The 18,204-nt window shown below is 48.5% G+C and overlaps 1 protein-coding gene across 11 annotated transcripts in view; it reads right to left on the bottom strand.

Annotated features, from left to right (window-relative positions):
* Window positions 1-18,204, bottom strand: part of DAB2IP (DAB2 interacting protein) — a 310,440-nt gene that overhangs the window by 166,105 nt on the left and 126,131 nt on the right. For all 11 annotated transcript variants that reach the window (XR_014521566.1, XM_083485773.1, XM_083485762.1 and 8 more), the window contains one exon: window positions 13,842-13,960. Coding sequence is in view for 10 of the 11 variants with exons in the window: in XM_083485773.1 (XP_083341899.1) it covers window positions 13,842-13,960 (119 nt within the window). In the remaining variant the exon portion in view is untranslated. The remainder of the gene's footprint in view (window positions 1-13,841; window positions 13,961-18,204) is intronic.

The raw sequence follows: 18,204 nt of genomic DNA, 5'->3' as shown, positions 1-18,204 counted from the left end.
GATTCAAAGAGAGGATCCTACTGCTGAACTAGCCAGAGAAGTTTCTTTGTTAGACGATGGCCTTGGCTGGCCACTGCAGTGTTCGCATCCACATCCCAAAAGGACGGGCTCCATTGCAAGAGCTACAATGAAGGGATGAGGCCCTCCAGGCTGATGGGCAGGTCTTTCCTCTCCCTCCTCACCTGGCTGCTAGGTAGGAGAACAAGAGCCAGGGTGGTGTGTGTGAGCCAAGCTGAAAATTGCAGGCTGGAAGCTGGAGACCCAGAGACACGCTTGCTCTGTGATGGATCCAAAGCTGTGACTGACGGAGAAGCAAGACCCATTGAGGTGTTGATGCTGTGAGCCCCTCCATCTCATGTTCAGGTTGTAAAAAGGTAAAGGTAAAGGGACTGCTGACCATTAGGTCCAGTCGTGGCTGACTCTGGGGTTGCGGCGCTCATCTTGCTTTATTGGCCAAGGGTGCTGGCGTACAGCTTCCGGGTCATGTGGCCAGCATGACTAAGCCGCTTCTGGCGAACCAGAGCAGCTCACGAAAACGCCGTTTACCTTCCCGCCGTAGCGGTAGAATCATAGAATCATAGAGTTGGAATAGACCACAAGGGCCATCGAGTCCAACCCCCTGCCAAGCAGGAAACACCATCAGAGCACTCCTGACCAGTGGCGTAGCGTGGGTTGTCAGCACCCGGGGCAAGGCAAGTAATTTGCGCCCCCTAACCCGTGGATTTGCGCCCCCTAACCCGTGGATTTGCGCCCCCTAGCCCTAACCCCAGATGTTGCGCCCAGTGCGGCCAGCCCCCCCTGCACCCCCCACGCTACGCCACTGCTCCTGACATATGGTTGTCAAGCCTCTGCTTAAAGACCTCCAAAGTAGGAGACTCCACCACACTCCTTGGCAGCAAATTCCACTGTCAAACAGCTCTTACTGTCAGGAAGTTCTTCCTAATGTTTAAGTGGAATCTTCTTTCTTGTAGTTTGGATCCATTGCTCCTCTATGTGACATCCTTTTATATATTTGAACATGGCTATCATATCACCCCTTAACCTCCTCTTCTCCAGGCTAAACATGCCCAGCTCCCTTAGCCGTTCCTCATAAGGCATCATTTCCAGGCCTTTGACCATTTTGGTTGCCCTCCTCTGGACACGTTCCAGTTTGTCAGTGTCCTTCTTGAACTGTGGTGCCCAGAACTGGACACAGTACTCCAGGTGAGGTCTGACCAGAGCAGAATACAGTGGCACTATTACTTCTCTTGATCTAGATGCTATACTCCTATTGATGCAGCCCAGAATTGCATTGGCTTTTTTAGCTGCCGTGTCACACTGTTGGCTCATGTCAAGTTTGTGGTCAACCAAGACTCCTAGATCCTTTTCACATGTACTGCTCTCAAGCCAGGTGTCCCCCATCTTGTATTTGTGCCTCTCATTTTTTTTGCCCAAGTGCAATACTTTACAATTCTCCCTGTTAAAGTTCATCTTGTTTGTTTTGGCCCAGTTCTCTAATCTGTCAAGGTCGTTTTGAAGTGTGATCCTGTCCTCTGGGGTGTTAGCCACCCCTCCCAGTTTGGTGTCATCTGCAAATTTGATCAGGATGCCCTTGAGTCCATCATCCAAGTCGTTGATAAAGATGTTGAATAAGACCGGGCCCAAGACAGTATTTATCTACTTGCACTTTGACGTGCTTTCAAACTGCTAGGTTGGAAGGAGCAGGGACCGAGCAACGGGAGCTCACCCCGTCATGGGTATTCGAATCACTGACCTTCTGATTGGCAAGTCCTAGGCTCTGTGGTTTAACCCACAGTGCCAACCACATATCCTAAAGACACCACAATCTCTGATGACCTTCGTCCCAAGGAAACTGAACCTGGGGTAGCAGATATGCCAGATTCCAAAAGAATTTTCACCGAGTCCCTAATTCTCACATTCCACTGTGAGCTGATCCAGTGCTGAGAAACTGTACCTTGTGCACTATGGCGTGAATCAGCTAGAGATGCTCTGGCGCTGAGCTACAGCCTCCCCATCTGCATATTCAGGTCAGTGCTGGAAACCGCAGCCAGCGAGGGCTGAAGATGCAAGCCTGTGTGTGAATCGACTGGCGCTCTGTGAGCTCCTGCCTCGCAGTATCTCTTTCAGTCGCTAGAAGAAGATGAGAAGCGCTGAGAGAGAAAGGGAACAGATTGCTCTAAGGCATCCAGCAGCTCCCCAGCCCAGCGTTCTCTGCTGCCGTTCCAGGCATTTGAAATGGTTCTTTGATAGGAGAGGGGAAAGGTCAGAGGCCTGAGGAATAAAAACCTGCTAGGAGAAGCATTCATTGCTATTAATTAATTCACCGCTGTATTCTTTCCAAGATCCATTTAACAACTGGCTGCATGCTCAGAGGACATTTGTCGCGCCTAGAATGATATCTGCGAGTAGAACTTGAGAAGGGGAGGGAGGGGGACCGCGGTGAGAACTGCACAGCTTCATAATAATTAAGGACCTCTTCCTTCCAAATTAAATCTCGGCAGCCCAGCAGCCCAGCAGCCTTGGCGAAAGAGGTCGATACAGTAAATTAAATCATCCGGGTATTATTTCTTTCTTTTAAAAGAGATTAGTTGCATTTGGACAAATGTGGAGGAGATGGTGGCCCCAGGGATAATGGGAGGAACAAACGAAGTTGCAGGGGCCAGGGGAAAGAGGGAAAGAAAGAAAGAAAGAAAGAAAGAAAGAAAGAAAGAAAGAAAGAAAGAAAGAAAGAAAGAAAGAGGATGGATGGTGAGTTTGGAAGCAAATCCCATTTTTGTGAAAGGAAGTTCAAGCATAAATTGCAAGCAAAGGGATGGCGAGATGTTTTTGTTACCGGTTGCTGGGGGAGGTCAGAGTTCTTGCTAAGGTGGGCCCAGTGGCAGCACACCAGTGGGTACCCTTGCCATGAGACGCATGACTGTGAAAACACTGGGAGGTTGTGGCTGTGGCTGAGGAGCTGTGGCTCTCAGATGTTGGTGGACTCCCACCAACCACACTGCCAGCACGACCAATGGTCACCCTGCTCTAAGAGGATGCCCAGCTGATCCTGAACCCAAAGAAGCAGAAAGCTGTTACAGTGGTACCTCAGGTTAAGTACTTAATTTGTTCCGGAGGTCCGTTCTTAACCTGAAACTGTTCTTAACCTGAAGCACCATGTTAGCTAATGGGGCCTTCTGCTGCCGCCACGCTGTCGCTGCTTGATTTCTGTTCTCACCCTGAAGCAAAGTTCTTAACCTGAAGCACTATTTCTGGGTTAGCGGAGTCTGTAACCTGAAGCGTATGTAACCCGAGGTACCACTGTATTTGTGTGCCTAAATTGCAACGGAACCAGGGCCCTCTGCTGAAAGCCACATGCCCTGAACATTGCTTGCTTCTTTATTACCTCTGCTCACTCAGCTCACCAACACTCCCCCCCCCACCATGCCTCCCATATTAGCCCCCTGGAGCTTTCCCTTGCCGCCCCATGGAACTACAAGCTCACTTCTCACCTTCCCAAGTCAATTTCTTTCTGTAGACTGTGATTCGGTCCTACAGGTCCCCCAGTGGTAGCTGTGTGACAACACCCTCACATTTTTCTACATATGGGAAGATGTACAGAGCACCATCCACATGCACGGTGGCACTTTAAAGAGCAGAGGCCCCTTGCTCCACAGGGCTTGCAATCTAACATTTGGTCCAGGGTGGCAAAAGAGAATGGAGGATGCGGAGGGAGGGAGGTAAATAAATAAATATAGAAAGGAAATGTTTTCATTTCTGTGAGAGGTGTTGAAGCTTGGTTTTGGCAAAGGATGTGAAGTTATGGGTTGTTACAAAGGTTTTCTGGGGGAGGGAGGGAGAGAGAGAGAGGGGAGTCATCTGACTCCTGCATCACAGGGGGTTGGACTAGATGACCATTGGGTCCCTTCCAACACTGCGCTTCTATGATTCTGTGTGGACAGCTCTAGGCCTGGGGGTGGGGTGGGGAGAAGAGGACCAAGCTGGAGAATCCCAGAGGGCAAAGGGTGGTGGAGATGGAGGAGCAAATGTATTTGGAATGGATACATCAAACCACGGGAGTGATAAGCAGCTTGTGCTTGAATTGGGCAAACATTTCTGAGAAGACAATTCTTTTTCTGAGGAATTTTGGAGGTTTCTCTGCCCTGCCCAGAGGGAGTGTAACCCTATTACAGTGGCACATCTGGCTGTGAACTTAATTTGTTCTGGAACCTGAAACTGTTCTTAACCTGAGGTACCACTTTAGCTAATGGGACGTCCTGCTGCTGCTGCACAATTTCTGTTCTCATCCTGAGGTAAAGTTCTTAACCCGAAGTACTACTTCCAGGTTAGTGGAGTCTGTAACCCGAGGTGTTTGTAACCCGAGGTACCACTGTATCTTGTTGACTAACCTACCTCACAGAGTTGCTGTGAGGGGGGAAAAATGGGACTTATAATCTATTTTTAGTACCCTGTAGGAGAGGCGGGATATAAATGCAAGAATAAAAAATAATAATACAGCTGAAGTGAGAAACACAGGGTTTTTGTATGAAGCTCCTCTTTTACATCTCAGTTGCATTGCTGATCTCTAGTGTGAGTTGCTCTCCTGCCTTTATTGCTTAATTGATTGCCATTGATCATCAGCTGTTCTCGCTTTTATTGACAAGGCTTTCTGAATTTACGAAATGGGCTCCAAAAGCCTTGGCTAAAGACTAGCTGTGCAGGGGTCAGCAAACTTTTTCACCAGGGGGCCGGTCCACTGTCCCTCAGACCTTGCGGGGGGCTGGACTATATTTTGGAGAGGAAAAAATGAACGAATTCCTACGCCCCACAAATAACCCAGAGATGCATTTTAAATAAAAGGACACATTCTACTCATGTAAAAACACGCTGATTCCCAGACCGTCCGCAGGGCGGATTGAGAAGGCGATTGGGTCAGACCCGGCCCCCGGGCCTTAGGTTGCCTACCCATGGACTAGCGTAATGTCAGGGAACTGCCATCAGTGCCGGAGGGAGAGAGCAAAAGCCAGAGGGATTCCAGAGAGCGTCCAGGGATCGGGAGAAGCAGCCCATCTTCTGGGGAAGAGAATCAGCATAGCACCAGTGGAGAAGGGGGGCAGGTGGGGGAAGCGGCGAGGTGGTCCCATGACTCCTTGCCTGGGACCAGCGGGGAGAGTAGCGGTCCTCCATTGCTCACGCCCTCCTTGCGCAGAAGGCTTTCGCGCAGAGAGGGTAGGCGGAGGCTAGGCATCAAAGAGCTTCTTTTCTGGAAGAAGTTTAAGAAACGCCCACTGATGGATTCTGCCAGCGATTGAGTCAGCCACGGGTGAGTGGCGTCCGGACAGATAAGGTTTACTTTGGCAGCCCAGCCAGGTGTTTGCACCCAGCCAGGGAGATAGTTGCCTGCTTGCGCACGAGCAGCCCCTTAGAAACCATTACACGTAAGAAAATATACAGTGGTACCTCGGGTTACATACGCTTCAGGTTACATACGCTTCAGGTTGCAGACTCTGCTAACCCAGAAATAGTACCTCGGGTTAAGAACTTTGCTTCAGAATGAGAACCGAAATCGCGTGCCCGCGGCATGGTGGCAGCAGGAGGCCCCATTAGCTAAAGTGGTGCTTCAGGTTAAGAACAGTTTCAGGTTAAGAACAGACCTCCAGAACAAATTAAGTACTTAACCTGAGGCACCACTGTATATCTGAAACAGGATCTAGATCTGGAAGGTTAGCGGAAGACCAGAGGCTGTTTGCCTTCATGGCGGCAACCAGTACAACCCACTGTAATTGAACAGGACCAATTATAAGGATGTTACACCACTTCACTGCGTAATGCTCTGCTCATTGTTTATGGCTGACACTTAGTTTTATCATGCTAGGACCCAACAAGGCATAGCACTATGCACATAATCTGCGACTTTCTTTTCTCTCTGTGTGTGTACTTTTCATTTATTTATCTGTAAGAGTCTACCTCTGATTACCAGCTACTAGGGACCTTACACAGTTTGGTATGTGAGTTTCCACGGACAACTTTGCTAGCAACTGAATGCTGATGGACCTTTGGCCCAAACCAACGAAACAGCTCTTACATTCTTCTGCTCATGTGCAGAGACTGGACTTAGGATGCCAGGCTATGCATGCTCTCCCCTGAGATGCATGCAAAACTCTCCATGCTGACTGTTTACTTAAGGATATAGGAGATAGGAAGCCACTTTTTTTTTGTAAAGGTAAAGAACCCCTGGATGGTTAAGTCCAGTCCATCCATGGTCCACAGAGCTTAGTATTCTCTACAGAGCCAGTGGTGGTGTACTGGTTAGAGCATCAAGCTAGGACCTGGGAGGTAAAGGGACCCCTGACCATTAGGTCCAGTTGTGACCGACTCTGGGGTTGCGGCACTCATCTCACTTTATTGGCCGAGGGAGCCGGCGTACAGCTTCCGGGTCAAGTGGCCAGCATGACTAAGCCGCTTTTGGCGAACCAGAGCAGCGCACGGAAACGCCGTTTACCTTCCCACCAGAGTGGTACCTATTTATCTACTTGAACTTTGACGTGCTTTCGAACTGCTAGGTTGGCAGGAGCAGGGACCGAGCAACGGGAGCTCAGCCCATCGCAGGGATTCAAACCGCCGACCTTCTGATCGGGAAGTCCTAGGCTCTGTGGTTTAACCCACAGTGCCACCTCAGCCGCATGAAGTTTGCTTGGTGATCTTTAGGGCCAGTCACTGCTTCTCAGTCTATCCTACCTCAAAGGGTTGTTAAGGGGGTTAAATGAGGAGGGGGTATACTACCTTGTGCCCCTTGGAGAAAAAGTTGGGAAATAAATGCATTAAATGAATTGAAGAAAATGTTCCATTTAACATTTGTTTAAAAACCCGAGGCATTTTTGCTGGGGACTGTAGGGAAAGACCTGCAAAAAAATGCTGAAAAACATCTTCAGGTATGCGACAATGGCCACAAGAGTCCTAATAGCACAAGGATGGAAGACTGAAGAAACCCCAACTAAAGAATCATGGCAAGAAAAATTGATGGACTATGCAGAACTGGCAAAACTGACATATAAGCTACAGAACAAGGATAACTGTGACTTTAAAGATGAATGGGAACCCTTCACAAAGTATTTGAAGACGCAACAAAGTGAACTGGACTCCTTGGCAGGTTTTGAATAAACATTTACAAACTTTTTATTGATAATAATCAGCTAAATAGTTTGAGGATCTATACAACTTTGTAACATGCAGAAAACAGCATTTTTAGAGAAATAAAAGACTGGAACTGTGGGAAGTCAGGGGTGGGGGTGGGTGGGTTTTGTGTGGGAGGGTGGGGGGAGGGAGGAAAAATGGGGGGGGAACAAGGATGATATGTTTTTGGATAATATGTCTTGTTTTAATTTTGAATAAAAAAACTTTTTTAAAAAAGTTGGGATATAAATGCAATACAATAAGAGTTAATAACTGTAATTGAGTAGTAGATAAAGATATAACGCAGCAGAAAAGGTGTGAGTAAAAACACTGCCGGGGTGGGAAATCAACTTATGAAACCGTGTAATCATTTGATCGTGAAAATGTTTGAAAAAATTAAATAAAAAATTATACAACAGAAAATAATAATAAGATGGTGAGTTATCAGGTTTTGATTTGCATTCAGAAAAGAGATTAATCTTGTCAGAAAAGATGCTGCAGCTCCTACAAAAAGGTCAGTTTAGCACAATCCGTTGGCCTTGGCTAATTAAGCCCTTCCCCCTTGCTCCTTCGCTATGGTAGTTGAGTCAGTTCCAAGCTTGGCCTTGAGATCCAATGTCTCTCCTCCACATGCATTTCACGGAAGAAATGTTCTCCCAATTAAGCCTGCACATTCCTGCCAAGGGGGCTTGATTTGCAGCCTGGTGCTGAAGTGGCTGAGAGCAGAGATGAACCCTCTAGCGCGGCCTGATAAGAGCTCCACGCCAGCACCGGCCATCAATCAGTGTGCCATGAAGCTTGTTAACAAACAGCCGCTCTCGTAACACCACCCTCTGCTCGCTCTTAACGAGCCATTTGACCGGGCAAAGGATTGACGGGGAGTGGCGGACGAGGAGGCGGCTCTCAGGTCCAGAAATCTGGCTCGCACAGCAAAAAACCCAGCCGACGCAACCCCCTTCTCCTGGTGCAAATAGAGAGCTCATAAGAAGAGCTCTGTTGGATCAGGCCAAAGGGGGTCCATCTAGCCTAGCTTCCTGTTCTCACGGTGGTCACCCAGATGGCAGTGGGAAGTTGGCAAGAAGGCCCAAGCACAAGAGCAATCCTCTCCCTTCCTGTGACTTTTAGCAGCTGGGAAGCATTGCAGCCTCCCTCTGTAGAGGCAGAGCCAAGCCATGGTGACTGCCAGCCATCAGTGGCCCTCTCCTCCTCCATTAACTTGTCCAATCCTCTTTTAAAGCCATCCAGGTTGGTGGGCATCACTGCCTCCTGGGAAGTTTGACTCTGAGCTACATGAAGAAAACCCACAAAGAACACCCAGCTCCACCTTCTGCTCAAAGTTGGGAGCAGCCTCACAACCACCCACCCAGTCTCAACCCCCTTCCCCTATCAAGCTGTAATGTCCTCCAGAACAGACTCTGATGAGAGGGAGTTGTATCCCACCAACATCTGAAGGGCTCCATGTTAGTGAGCTTTGGTCTACAGCAGATGTGGGGAACCTTTAACACCCCCCTCCAGATGTTGCTGAACTACCACTCCCATCATCCCTGGCCATTGGCTGTGCTTGCTGGAACTGATGGGAGTTGCAGTCAAACAACATTGGGAGGGCCGCCTGGTCTAGACCATACCCTTCATGGGAGAAAAGAGGAATATTATTGAAACTCCCCCAAACTACAGATTAAGCAGATGCATCCCCACCAGTTATTAGGCAGCACAACATGGCATATGCAATGTATATGCCAGGCAATCTGTATCTGGTGTAGCCCCAGGAAAAAATGAATTGATTACTATTTTACAGATTTGGAAACTGAGGCAGAGGTCACAAGTTGGCTGCCAATCCAGTTCTTCTTGGTCAGGGGTCTGCAACCCGCGGCTCCGGAGCCACATGTGGCTCTTTGACACCTTTGCCGCGGCTCTGGGGCGGATACTAGCGAGGGGAGGAGGCGCATTGTGCGCCCCGACACTCCCCACTGTGGCGGGCGCTGTACTGGCTGTGACGTCGCATGGGGCGGTGCATGCGTTAGTCACGCACCGTCCCGTCACCTTCCCGCCTGCCCGCCCGCCTGCTACATTGTAAGGGGCATGTACGCTGGTCACTGCATTGAAAGGGGGCATGTACGCTGGTCACTGTTTTGAAGGGGAGTGAAGAACACACACACAAAAAAAGGTAACTTGTTAATTTAACGTTTATTTCTATGAGGAGGAGTAATTCTGAGGGGTCAAACAAAGAGATAATAAAAAAATGACAAAAAAGTTATTTTTATAATGACGAGTTTTGCGGCTCCCAGTTTTTTTCCCCTTCAGAAACGGGTCCAAGTGGCTCTTTTTGTCTTAAAGGTTGCAGACCCCTGTTCTTGGCCCACCTCCCACACACTATTCCCTTGGCTCAATATTATCTCTACTCCTCTTACTGGTCCCTGTATCTGTTAGACTCTATGACTGTCTACCTCCCACTGAGTTGTGAGGCCAAATTGGGAAGGGGGGGCGGAACCTGATCATACATCAATAGGTTTGAAAAATACTTCAGCAACTGCAGGGTATAAAAGAGTGAGACCCTGTCAGCGTATAAGTCATGTGCTCAGAGACCCGCACTGCTTGCTGATTTGCTACAGGACCAAGTTCACAGGGTTACTCTGACTATAAAAAGTCCTTTGCAGCTTGGGACCAATAGACCTGTGAGATTGCTTCACCCGCATGCCCACAGGATCATTTCAGTCTGCAGAAGTAGCACTGTTATGGCTCCCATAATGCTTGCTCCACATTTGTGAGAGATTGTTCTCTACACCTGCGCGGTGGATCTCCCTGCTTGTTGACACCAGGTAGGTTCCTTCACTGTGCTCTTCTCGGTGCCTGCTAAAAACATGTGTCTTTGTGCCAGACTACCCAGATATATAGAATGCTAACAGCTGTTTTTAGTTTATTATCAGTTTTAATTGTTTTTCTGATTGTTTTAAACTGGTTCCATTGATACAATTTTTATCGCTTTGTTCTTTTTTGCAAACTGCTTTGAGGTTCTTGTTTTACAGTCAAGTAGTATACAAATTTCACAACATGAAATCATAAATAAATAAACACAATGGCAAGCTATGCCTGGCATGGTGCTTTAGCATTTGTGTGCACTCACTGACATGAATGCGCAGTGTTGGAGCAATATGCAACCACTTCAGATGTTGAATTCCTGGAGAAGGAAACTCAGGATGGAGGTGAACTCTGCAGGACAACAACTCACACTGACAAGGTACACAGGAACCTGCCAGGTGAGATCATTTCTCCCTCTAGCCTGGCATTGTCGATTCCAGCCTTCCCCACCCAGTGGCCCTTCAGGCTGGGCTACCATCACTGGTGCAGGCTGGTCCTCTAGGGCAAATGGAGCCCTGCCTCAATCTGCAATCAGCAATTCTCACCTGTTTGCCTTCTTGCTTATAACCAGTTCAGGGAGCGGCCCTGGCTGCCAGCTACCTCCTCCTTGGCCTCACTGTGGCCCTTGCATAACTCAGAAGGGAGGAGGATGGTCAGACCAGCGACTCATACAGAGACGTACTGGAAGGGCTCATCTGTGGGCAGGTGTTTATGCTGCATCTCTGCTGGACTGAATGAGTCAATGACACCTCCCACAGAGACTTGCCCTGAGCTGAACCTTCTGCAGAGAGGGACCAAATGGCCTGTCTTTATTCTTTTCTCCCGGTACCATAGTTGCTAGGGGAAGGAAAATCACATAGGGTCTTTTTGATCAAACCATATGCACTGTGCAGCTGTTTCCTTTTCAGCCCCTTAAAACAATTTCTCTTCATTATACAGGGTTTTGATTCCCCCCACCCCGCCTTTTCTTGGACCAGATGCAGAATTCACCCTATGTGATATTCTTAGCTTCTTTTAAAATAAGCAAACAAATCAACCAAGATCCTAGTCCTTAAGACTGAAAAGGCAAATTTCCAAGTGTTACATGAGGGCAATGCTTGGTGACATGTCCAAAGAATATAGTTGTGAAGCTGAGCAGCATGTTCAGGGGCTAAGAGACAGAGGTCCAGTGCCACACCCACTTCTCCATCCCTCCCCATTTATAATTTTGTGTAAATTATGCATCAGTGAGAAATGAAATGCACACAATGTCTTCTTTGGGTTCTCAAAGTTGAAAAGCAGGTGATACATTTCCCCAAATATTTAAGCAAACCAACCAACCACCCAGTGTGCTTAATTTGCATATAAGGCATACAGGTTGCAAAACCCAGGTTTTCTCTGTGCATAGACATCACAAAGCACCTTTTGTTTTGTTTGTTGCATTGTTCCCCAGCTTGCTCCTCAAGACGCACCCACAACACTATTAGTCTACACTGTGCTTCTGAATGCTCAGCAGACAAGAGCAAAAATTAGCTCACCCGAGATTCTGAAGGAGCTTACTCAATAATCAACAAGATGGTGGCTGCAGCCAGATTTCCAAAAGGTGAGCTGGGAAAGTGTGTGTGTCTGTGTCTGTGTGTGTGTGTGTGTGTGTGTGTGTGTTTGGGAGGTGGTGAGAATCAAGACACAGTCAATGCAAAAGGTGGATGTGTGTGTGCACTCAGGTGGGCTGCCTGTTCCCATCTAAAGACCAGTTCTATTGCAGACAGCTCTTCGTGTTGCAAAAGATTTAAGCCAACCGTGGATAAGGGAAGCTGGGCGTGGTCAAAGCAGGCAGGCAGAAAAAAGGAGGGGGGAGAAATCTGTGAAATCTATGAAGGAATATACACGACTGCCTTTGTGGGAACAACACGGCTGGCGACAGAGAAAGCTCACCCATGGTGAATGGGGTCTGCAGTCAGTGGGACAGGACTGAAGGTAGGTGTTTATGAGAAGTGATTGATTATGTAAAAGGAAGAGAAGTGTCAGGGGTGAACGCTACTGAAAACTGGGCTGGAAGTCCTGCTCCTGTCCCCAGATGCACGGGGGGGGGGGTGGCCCTCCACACTCCAATTTTCAAATTATTATTTAGAAATGAACAGAAACAAATGAAATTGACTTAAAATACCAGATGTGCTTTGACACTGGCCGATTGCTCCCCCAAAAGGAGCAAAGTGGTTCTTTCCTGCCTCCCTCCGGTTCACATGGAGATCAAAGTTGTGCATTTCTGCATAGGCACCCCATAGTTACTATTTCAACAGCACCTTCCACTCCACCATCATCCATCACCTTAACGATCTGCCTGGCATTCTGCTGCTGATATCCTAAATAACACAGGCAAATATGACACGCACACCCAACTGCTGCATTGGATCTTTCCTCCCTGTCCCAGATGCCAACTCAGAAACCTTGCCTGTGCACTGACCATAACAACCCACCATATATATTCAGCTTACAAGAGGTCATGTTCTCTTAGGCACAAACCAAGGTGCCCTTTCAAAGTATCCTACACTTATGCCACACCTCAGATGCCCCTAAAAAAGACACAGGTTGTGCTGCTGCTTGTTTTTAAAAGCAGCAGCAGCACTTTGCAGGGCACCCAGATGAAATTTTGGGATAATTCTCAGAGCTTGAAAGCACCCTGGATAATTAAGCATCCCTGATAGGAAAACCCACAGATTAGCACCAGATTCTGTGGACAAGGTAGGACTAGGATACTGTGCTCCTCTTCCCAGAAATATTTTCACCAAATCTTTACAAGTAAGTCTTCTCCCCTCCCCTTTAAAATAAAAATGGAGAATAGGGTCACTCTGAACAACTCTCTTGGACCTCACCCCCCCCCAAGTTGAAAAACAAAGTCACTCAAGGTATTGGGGTGGTTGTGGCAGGTACACAATCCAAAAAACAATCTGATAAGCTCCCAAACAAGGTGATACGAGACCTGTCACAACTTGCCCAATATTTCATCACGTGCCTCACCTGGTGCACGCAAAACGCATCCCTTTGGATCTAACCACAACACACCCTTCTAGACACAGTGGTACCTTGGTTTAAGAACAGTCCTGTTTACGAACTATTCGGTTTACAAACTACGCAAAACCGGAAGTAGTGTTCCGGTTAGCGAACTTTTCCTCGGTCTAAGAACGGAATCCAAATGGTGGATGAGCACCAGCGGCAGGAGGCCTCATTAGGGAAAGTGCGCCTCAGTTTAAGAACAGATTTGGTTTAAGAACGGACTTCTGGAACGGATTAAGTTCATAAACTGAGGTATCACTGAACAAAAATCCACATTGCCCTTCTGTTCTGGTACATCAAGGGGGGAGAGTCCCAATGACTCTTGGCACCACGTACCAAGACCCCAACCCACCACACAGTAGTTGTCTGTGGAAGATGTGCGCCTCATTGCTAATCAAACACATCCATCTGTAGGAAAGGGCGATTCTTAATGCACCGTAATCTCCCGCACTCTTGCATTTCCAGTGCCAGTTCAACAAGCTGGTCGGAAAACGAGTGTTTCATTTCGCCTCTCCCCGACCGCGCCATAGGCAGGTTCCCCATCACACTGGACGCATTTCTGCAACACGCGTATACGCAAAAGCATAAAACAAAATATTCGCAGCCACCACCGCGAAGGAAGCGGGAGGTAAGAACGAATCTAAACCATCATTTGGTGCAATTAAATGAGCCGCCACCAGCTACTCAGCCCGGCCCTTCGCTCTGGCTTGGCCTGAGGTGAGCGCACGACCCAGGCAGCAGCGAAAGGAAATCAGTGCCCTCGTTTGGGCGTCCACAGATGCACGCGCCGCCGGGGCCCTCACCTTTCATTGTCCACGTTCTTGAAGCCAGGTAGAATGTGCCGGAAGCTGCTGTTCCTGTCGAGCTTGGGTTGGCTCTTTGTCCTTTTGATGGAGCCTTTAAGGCGCCGGCTCAGGAACCCCTGCGGGGAGACAGAGGGAGGCGGAAATTACCGGGACGGGCAAGGGACAGATGCGCATCCGTTCGGGCGAGTTCTGAGCCCTGGCTCTCCCGCGGCAGCAGTGGGCACCGTGAGGGCGGGGGGTTGGTGGGGGGGGGGAGGAATGCTGGCTTCTGCCTCTCTGCCGCGGCACAAATATTCCATCCAGCCCCTGCTCAGAGAAGCCGGCGCTGCTACGTTGGCGCGAGACTCCCCTAAGTCTCGGTTGCCTTAGCAACCACCCGCTCTCACACACCCCTTTTTCAAAAAATGCCACCGAGGTACAAGACAAGCATATTGCAACTCCTGGCACATCGAAGAAACGCTCTCGTGTGGGAGGTAGTGTGGGTGTTGTGGGGTGGGGCAGAAGGGAGTTTGATCTGTCACTATGACCGAGAGACCCCGTGCCCGCAGCGGGGGGGGGGGGAGGCAAAGGTGAGAGACCTTGTGGCAATGGAAAGGTGGGCAAGTTGACCAACATTCATCTGGGAATGTGAGTTGGGATCAAACACACACACAAAAGCATATGAGATCACCTTTGAAATGAAAACCTTGCGGGAAAGGTAGCTGCAGAATTGGATGCGGCTTTAGGGATGATAGCTAGATATAGATATGAGATTAACCCTTCGAATGCAAACCTTGGGGAAAAGGTACCTACAAAACTGAATGGGGCTCCTGACTTAAGCCAACTCCATGGGGTCCCACCCACTGACAGTCCAAAGAGGAATGGAAAAGCGAAAAGCCATTTTCAGAGAGAGGTACATATTCCATTGCTCTGTATCCATTAACAGGCTGAGCTGTGTGGTTCTAGAGTGCCACCTAGAGAGGCAATACCAGCCCACCTGAACCCTGAGTGTTCCATCAGCTGACACCCCCCCAAAGGGCCAATCGCAGCCCACCAGACCCCATTAAAGACCCAGGTTCAGAGCTTTTCTCTCAGTAGGAGCAACTCTTCTCTAGTGTGAGGACACCCGTTAAGCTCCTGCTCCCTTAGGTCTAGCACACCTGATTTCAGCTATGTATTTCCCTCTGGCCCCTTGCATCCTTGTTTGGTGATCTGAGATTTGGGCCTCCTTGGGACCACATACCTTAAAAGGTAAAGGGAACCCTGACCATTAGGTCCAGTCGTGACCGACTCTGGGGTTGCAGTGCTCATCTCGCTTTGTTAGCCAAGGGAGCCAGCGTACAGCTTCCGGGTCATGTGGCCAGCAGGACTAAGCCACTTCTGGCGAACCAGAGCAGCGCACAGAAACGCCATTTACCTTCCCGCCGGAGTGGTACCTATTTATCTACTTGCACTTTGACGTGCTTTCGAACTGTTAGGTTGGCAGGAGCAAGGAGCGAGCAACGGGTGTTCACCCTGTAGCGGGAATTCGAACCGCCAACCTTCTGATGAGCAAGTCCTAGACTCTGTGGTTTAACCCACAGTGCCACATACCTTATTATATAATAAAATTGTAAAGTCTTTTAATCACCATGTTAGTTTATTTATTTGCCTAAAAGCATTCCTAAACCACTTAATATTTTAAATCTCCAAGCAGCGTGCAGGATACGAACATAAAAACTGTCACTAGGAATGGAGTCCCTCTATCCATAGGCAATCAGAGTGCAAGGCACCTTCAACATAAAACCAGGGAGACTTATTGCCTCTGTGCCCAGCTTGTGGGCTTCCCAGAAACACCTGAGTAGCCAGGTATGAGACCAGGATGCTAGAGAAGAAAACCTTTGGATCTCCTCAATGCTCCAAGCTCTTGTCGCACAGTTCTTTTCATGCAAAGTTCATATCTTGGTGCAAAGTCCATATCTGGAGTTGAGGCAACATTAAGGGCATAAGCCTGGACTTGAGAGAACAGGATGGGTCTTGAAGAGGCAACTGGAAGAATATCAGACTCTATCTCATTATCCAGCTTTAGCCAAAGAAGAGAACTGCAATTAACAGACTGTAGCCAGAGTATGTCAGGGTAATCCCTGATCTCCATAAAAGAGACTTCATCAAGACAGTAACTTCAACATGTTTTGTGCAATAGCAAATGTCCCTTCATGACAATCACAGCCACCCCCACTTCTCAGATTATACAACCTCATTAGTTTATATAATAATTTTATAATTATGCAATAATTAGGAATGCATTGTGACAATCAATGCATACCTCCCTGTATTGCCTTTCAGCTGGATCCAGTATTTTCTCTGCACATCAATGGGCAAATGATTTGGAGAGCCCAATGACTTCTTCTGGAGTGACTTTGTTCCATTTTATGTAACCTCAGAACTTGCACCCCGTTCTCTTGCCTTGTGTTTTCCGTGTTCCAAGATGCTTAGCTTTGGAGCACACAGGATGCCTTCTCCTCAGTGTTCTTCCCATGCGTTTTCTCTGGGGAGACCCTGGGAGCCCATCCTCAGTGGCCAACTCACCTCTTTTCACTCTGATTGACTCCAGTTGACACATAGAATGAGAAGACTTCAGCAGCTCCGAAAGCTCCTTTTCTGTGCGGATTGGGTGGCCTAAGGACACTGGTGGCAGGGACCCCTCCAAAGGCTCTGCCATAGAAATAGCAGCAAGTCTTTGACCTCCTACAGCCCCTGATTGCTACACCTCTGGACTATAACTCCCATCAGTCACAGGGGCTGATGGGAGGTGTAATCACAAACATCTGGCCTGCATCACACTTTGCCTACATGGCACACTGCGTAATCCTCAATGTGCACCATGCTTGGACCCCCCATACATCTTTGGGGTCACTGTCACAGTGTGCTCATCCACGGTTGGACACCCCTGGCAACACATTGATAACAGCGGTGTGCCTTCCATGAAAACCGCAGTGGCCTTAAAATATGCAGATTGCTATCTTCATAGCTATAGCTATGCCCCCATGGTCAGATGCAGCAATGCTCCTGAATGCCAGTTGCTGGAAGCAGCCCCAGGAGCGTTCCGTGCTCTTGCACTCAAGTCCTGCTTACAGGTTTCCCACTAAGGCATCTGGCTGGCAACTGTGAGAACAGGATGCTGGACTAGGTGGGATTCCTTTGGCCCAATCCAGCAGGCTCTTCTCGTGTTCTTTTCCCAGGCACCCAGTTCCTGGTGCTGGCCTGCGCTCTGTGCAATGGCAGATATTGTGGGCAGATTATTGGAAAGTGGCGCACGAGAAACTCAAGGTCTTCAGCGACACTTTTTCCTTTTTGAAAGACAGGAGAACATACCAGCTGACTCTATTCCTTTATCTGTCTGCCTTCTCCATTCAGGTAATTGTACCTTCCTTATCACCATGGCTACAGAGAACCTGAGGAAATCATATACCGGCATTGTTCAGTGTGAGGGGAAGTGTCAGTGTTTGCGTGTGTGTGCTTGCGTGCTGTCCAGGGAGAAATCCACACAGGCATCTTTGATCCTCACCTGACCACCTTTATCCAACCAACCAGAATTTCTGGCAGCCCCCTCCCCATTCCTTTAATGCAAGTCAGGCTGGAATTCAACAGGCAAAGCCCTTTCTTTTCTGACTCTCACCTGCCCCTCCTGGTTCCACATCACAATCAAAATAGATAGCATCATGAAAAAAATTGGGGAAGCTGTGACCTTCCAGATGTTGTCGGATACAAATCCCATGAGCCCAGCCAGCAATGCCAATGACCAGGGATGATGAGAGTTGTAGTCTGGCAACATTTGGCAGGGCACAGGTTCCCCATCCCTCTGTGGGTTAAATGGACTGGCAACTGGATCCAGCAGGAATCTTCACATGGCTCCCCTCTACCCATGGTATAAGGCATACAGTGGTACCTTGGGTTAAGAACTTAATTCGTTCTGGAGGTCTGTTCTTAACCTGAAACTGTTCTTAACCTGAAGCACCACTTTAGCTAATGGGGCCTCCTTCTGCTGTTGCATGGTTTCTCTTCTCATCCTGAAGCAAAGTTCTTAACCCGAGGTCCTATTTCTGGGTTAGCGGAGTCTGTAACCTGAAGCGTATGTAACCTGAGGTACCACTGTATTGGCATATTGTTGTGCACACCCCAATCTCCAAGTGGTCAATGGAGACTGTACTGTTTTCGGAAGACGTGGCTTTATTTACACATCTATACAACCTAAGCATAGGATGGAGGGACTCATAGCATTTATTCCCTGACAGATCTTGCTTGCCTATTACGGTTCCTGGGAGGCCCCAAGTTTTGGGTCCAGCACAAAACAGACAGGTCTTGGTGTAGCCAGCTTCCAGCAGCAGCCCAACTATCTCAC

This window comes from Podarcis liolepis, assembly GCF_965112155.1.
Source record: "Podarcis liolepis genome assembly, chromosome: Z".
Lineage (NCBI taxonomy): Eukaryota > Metazoa > Chordata > Lepidosauria > Squamata > Lacertidae > Podarcis > Podarcis liolepis.
This window is presented reverse-complemented; position numbering and strand designations above follow the sequence as displayed.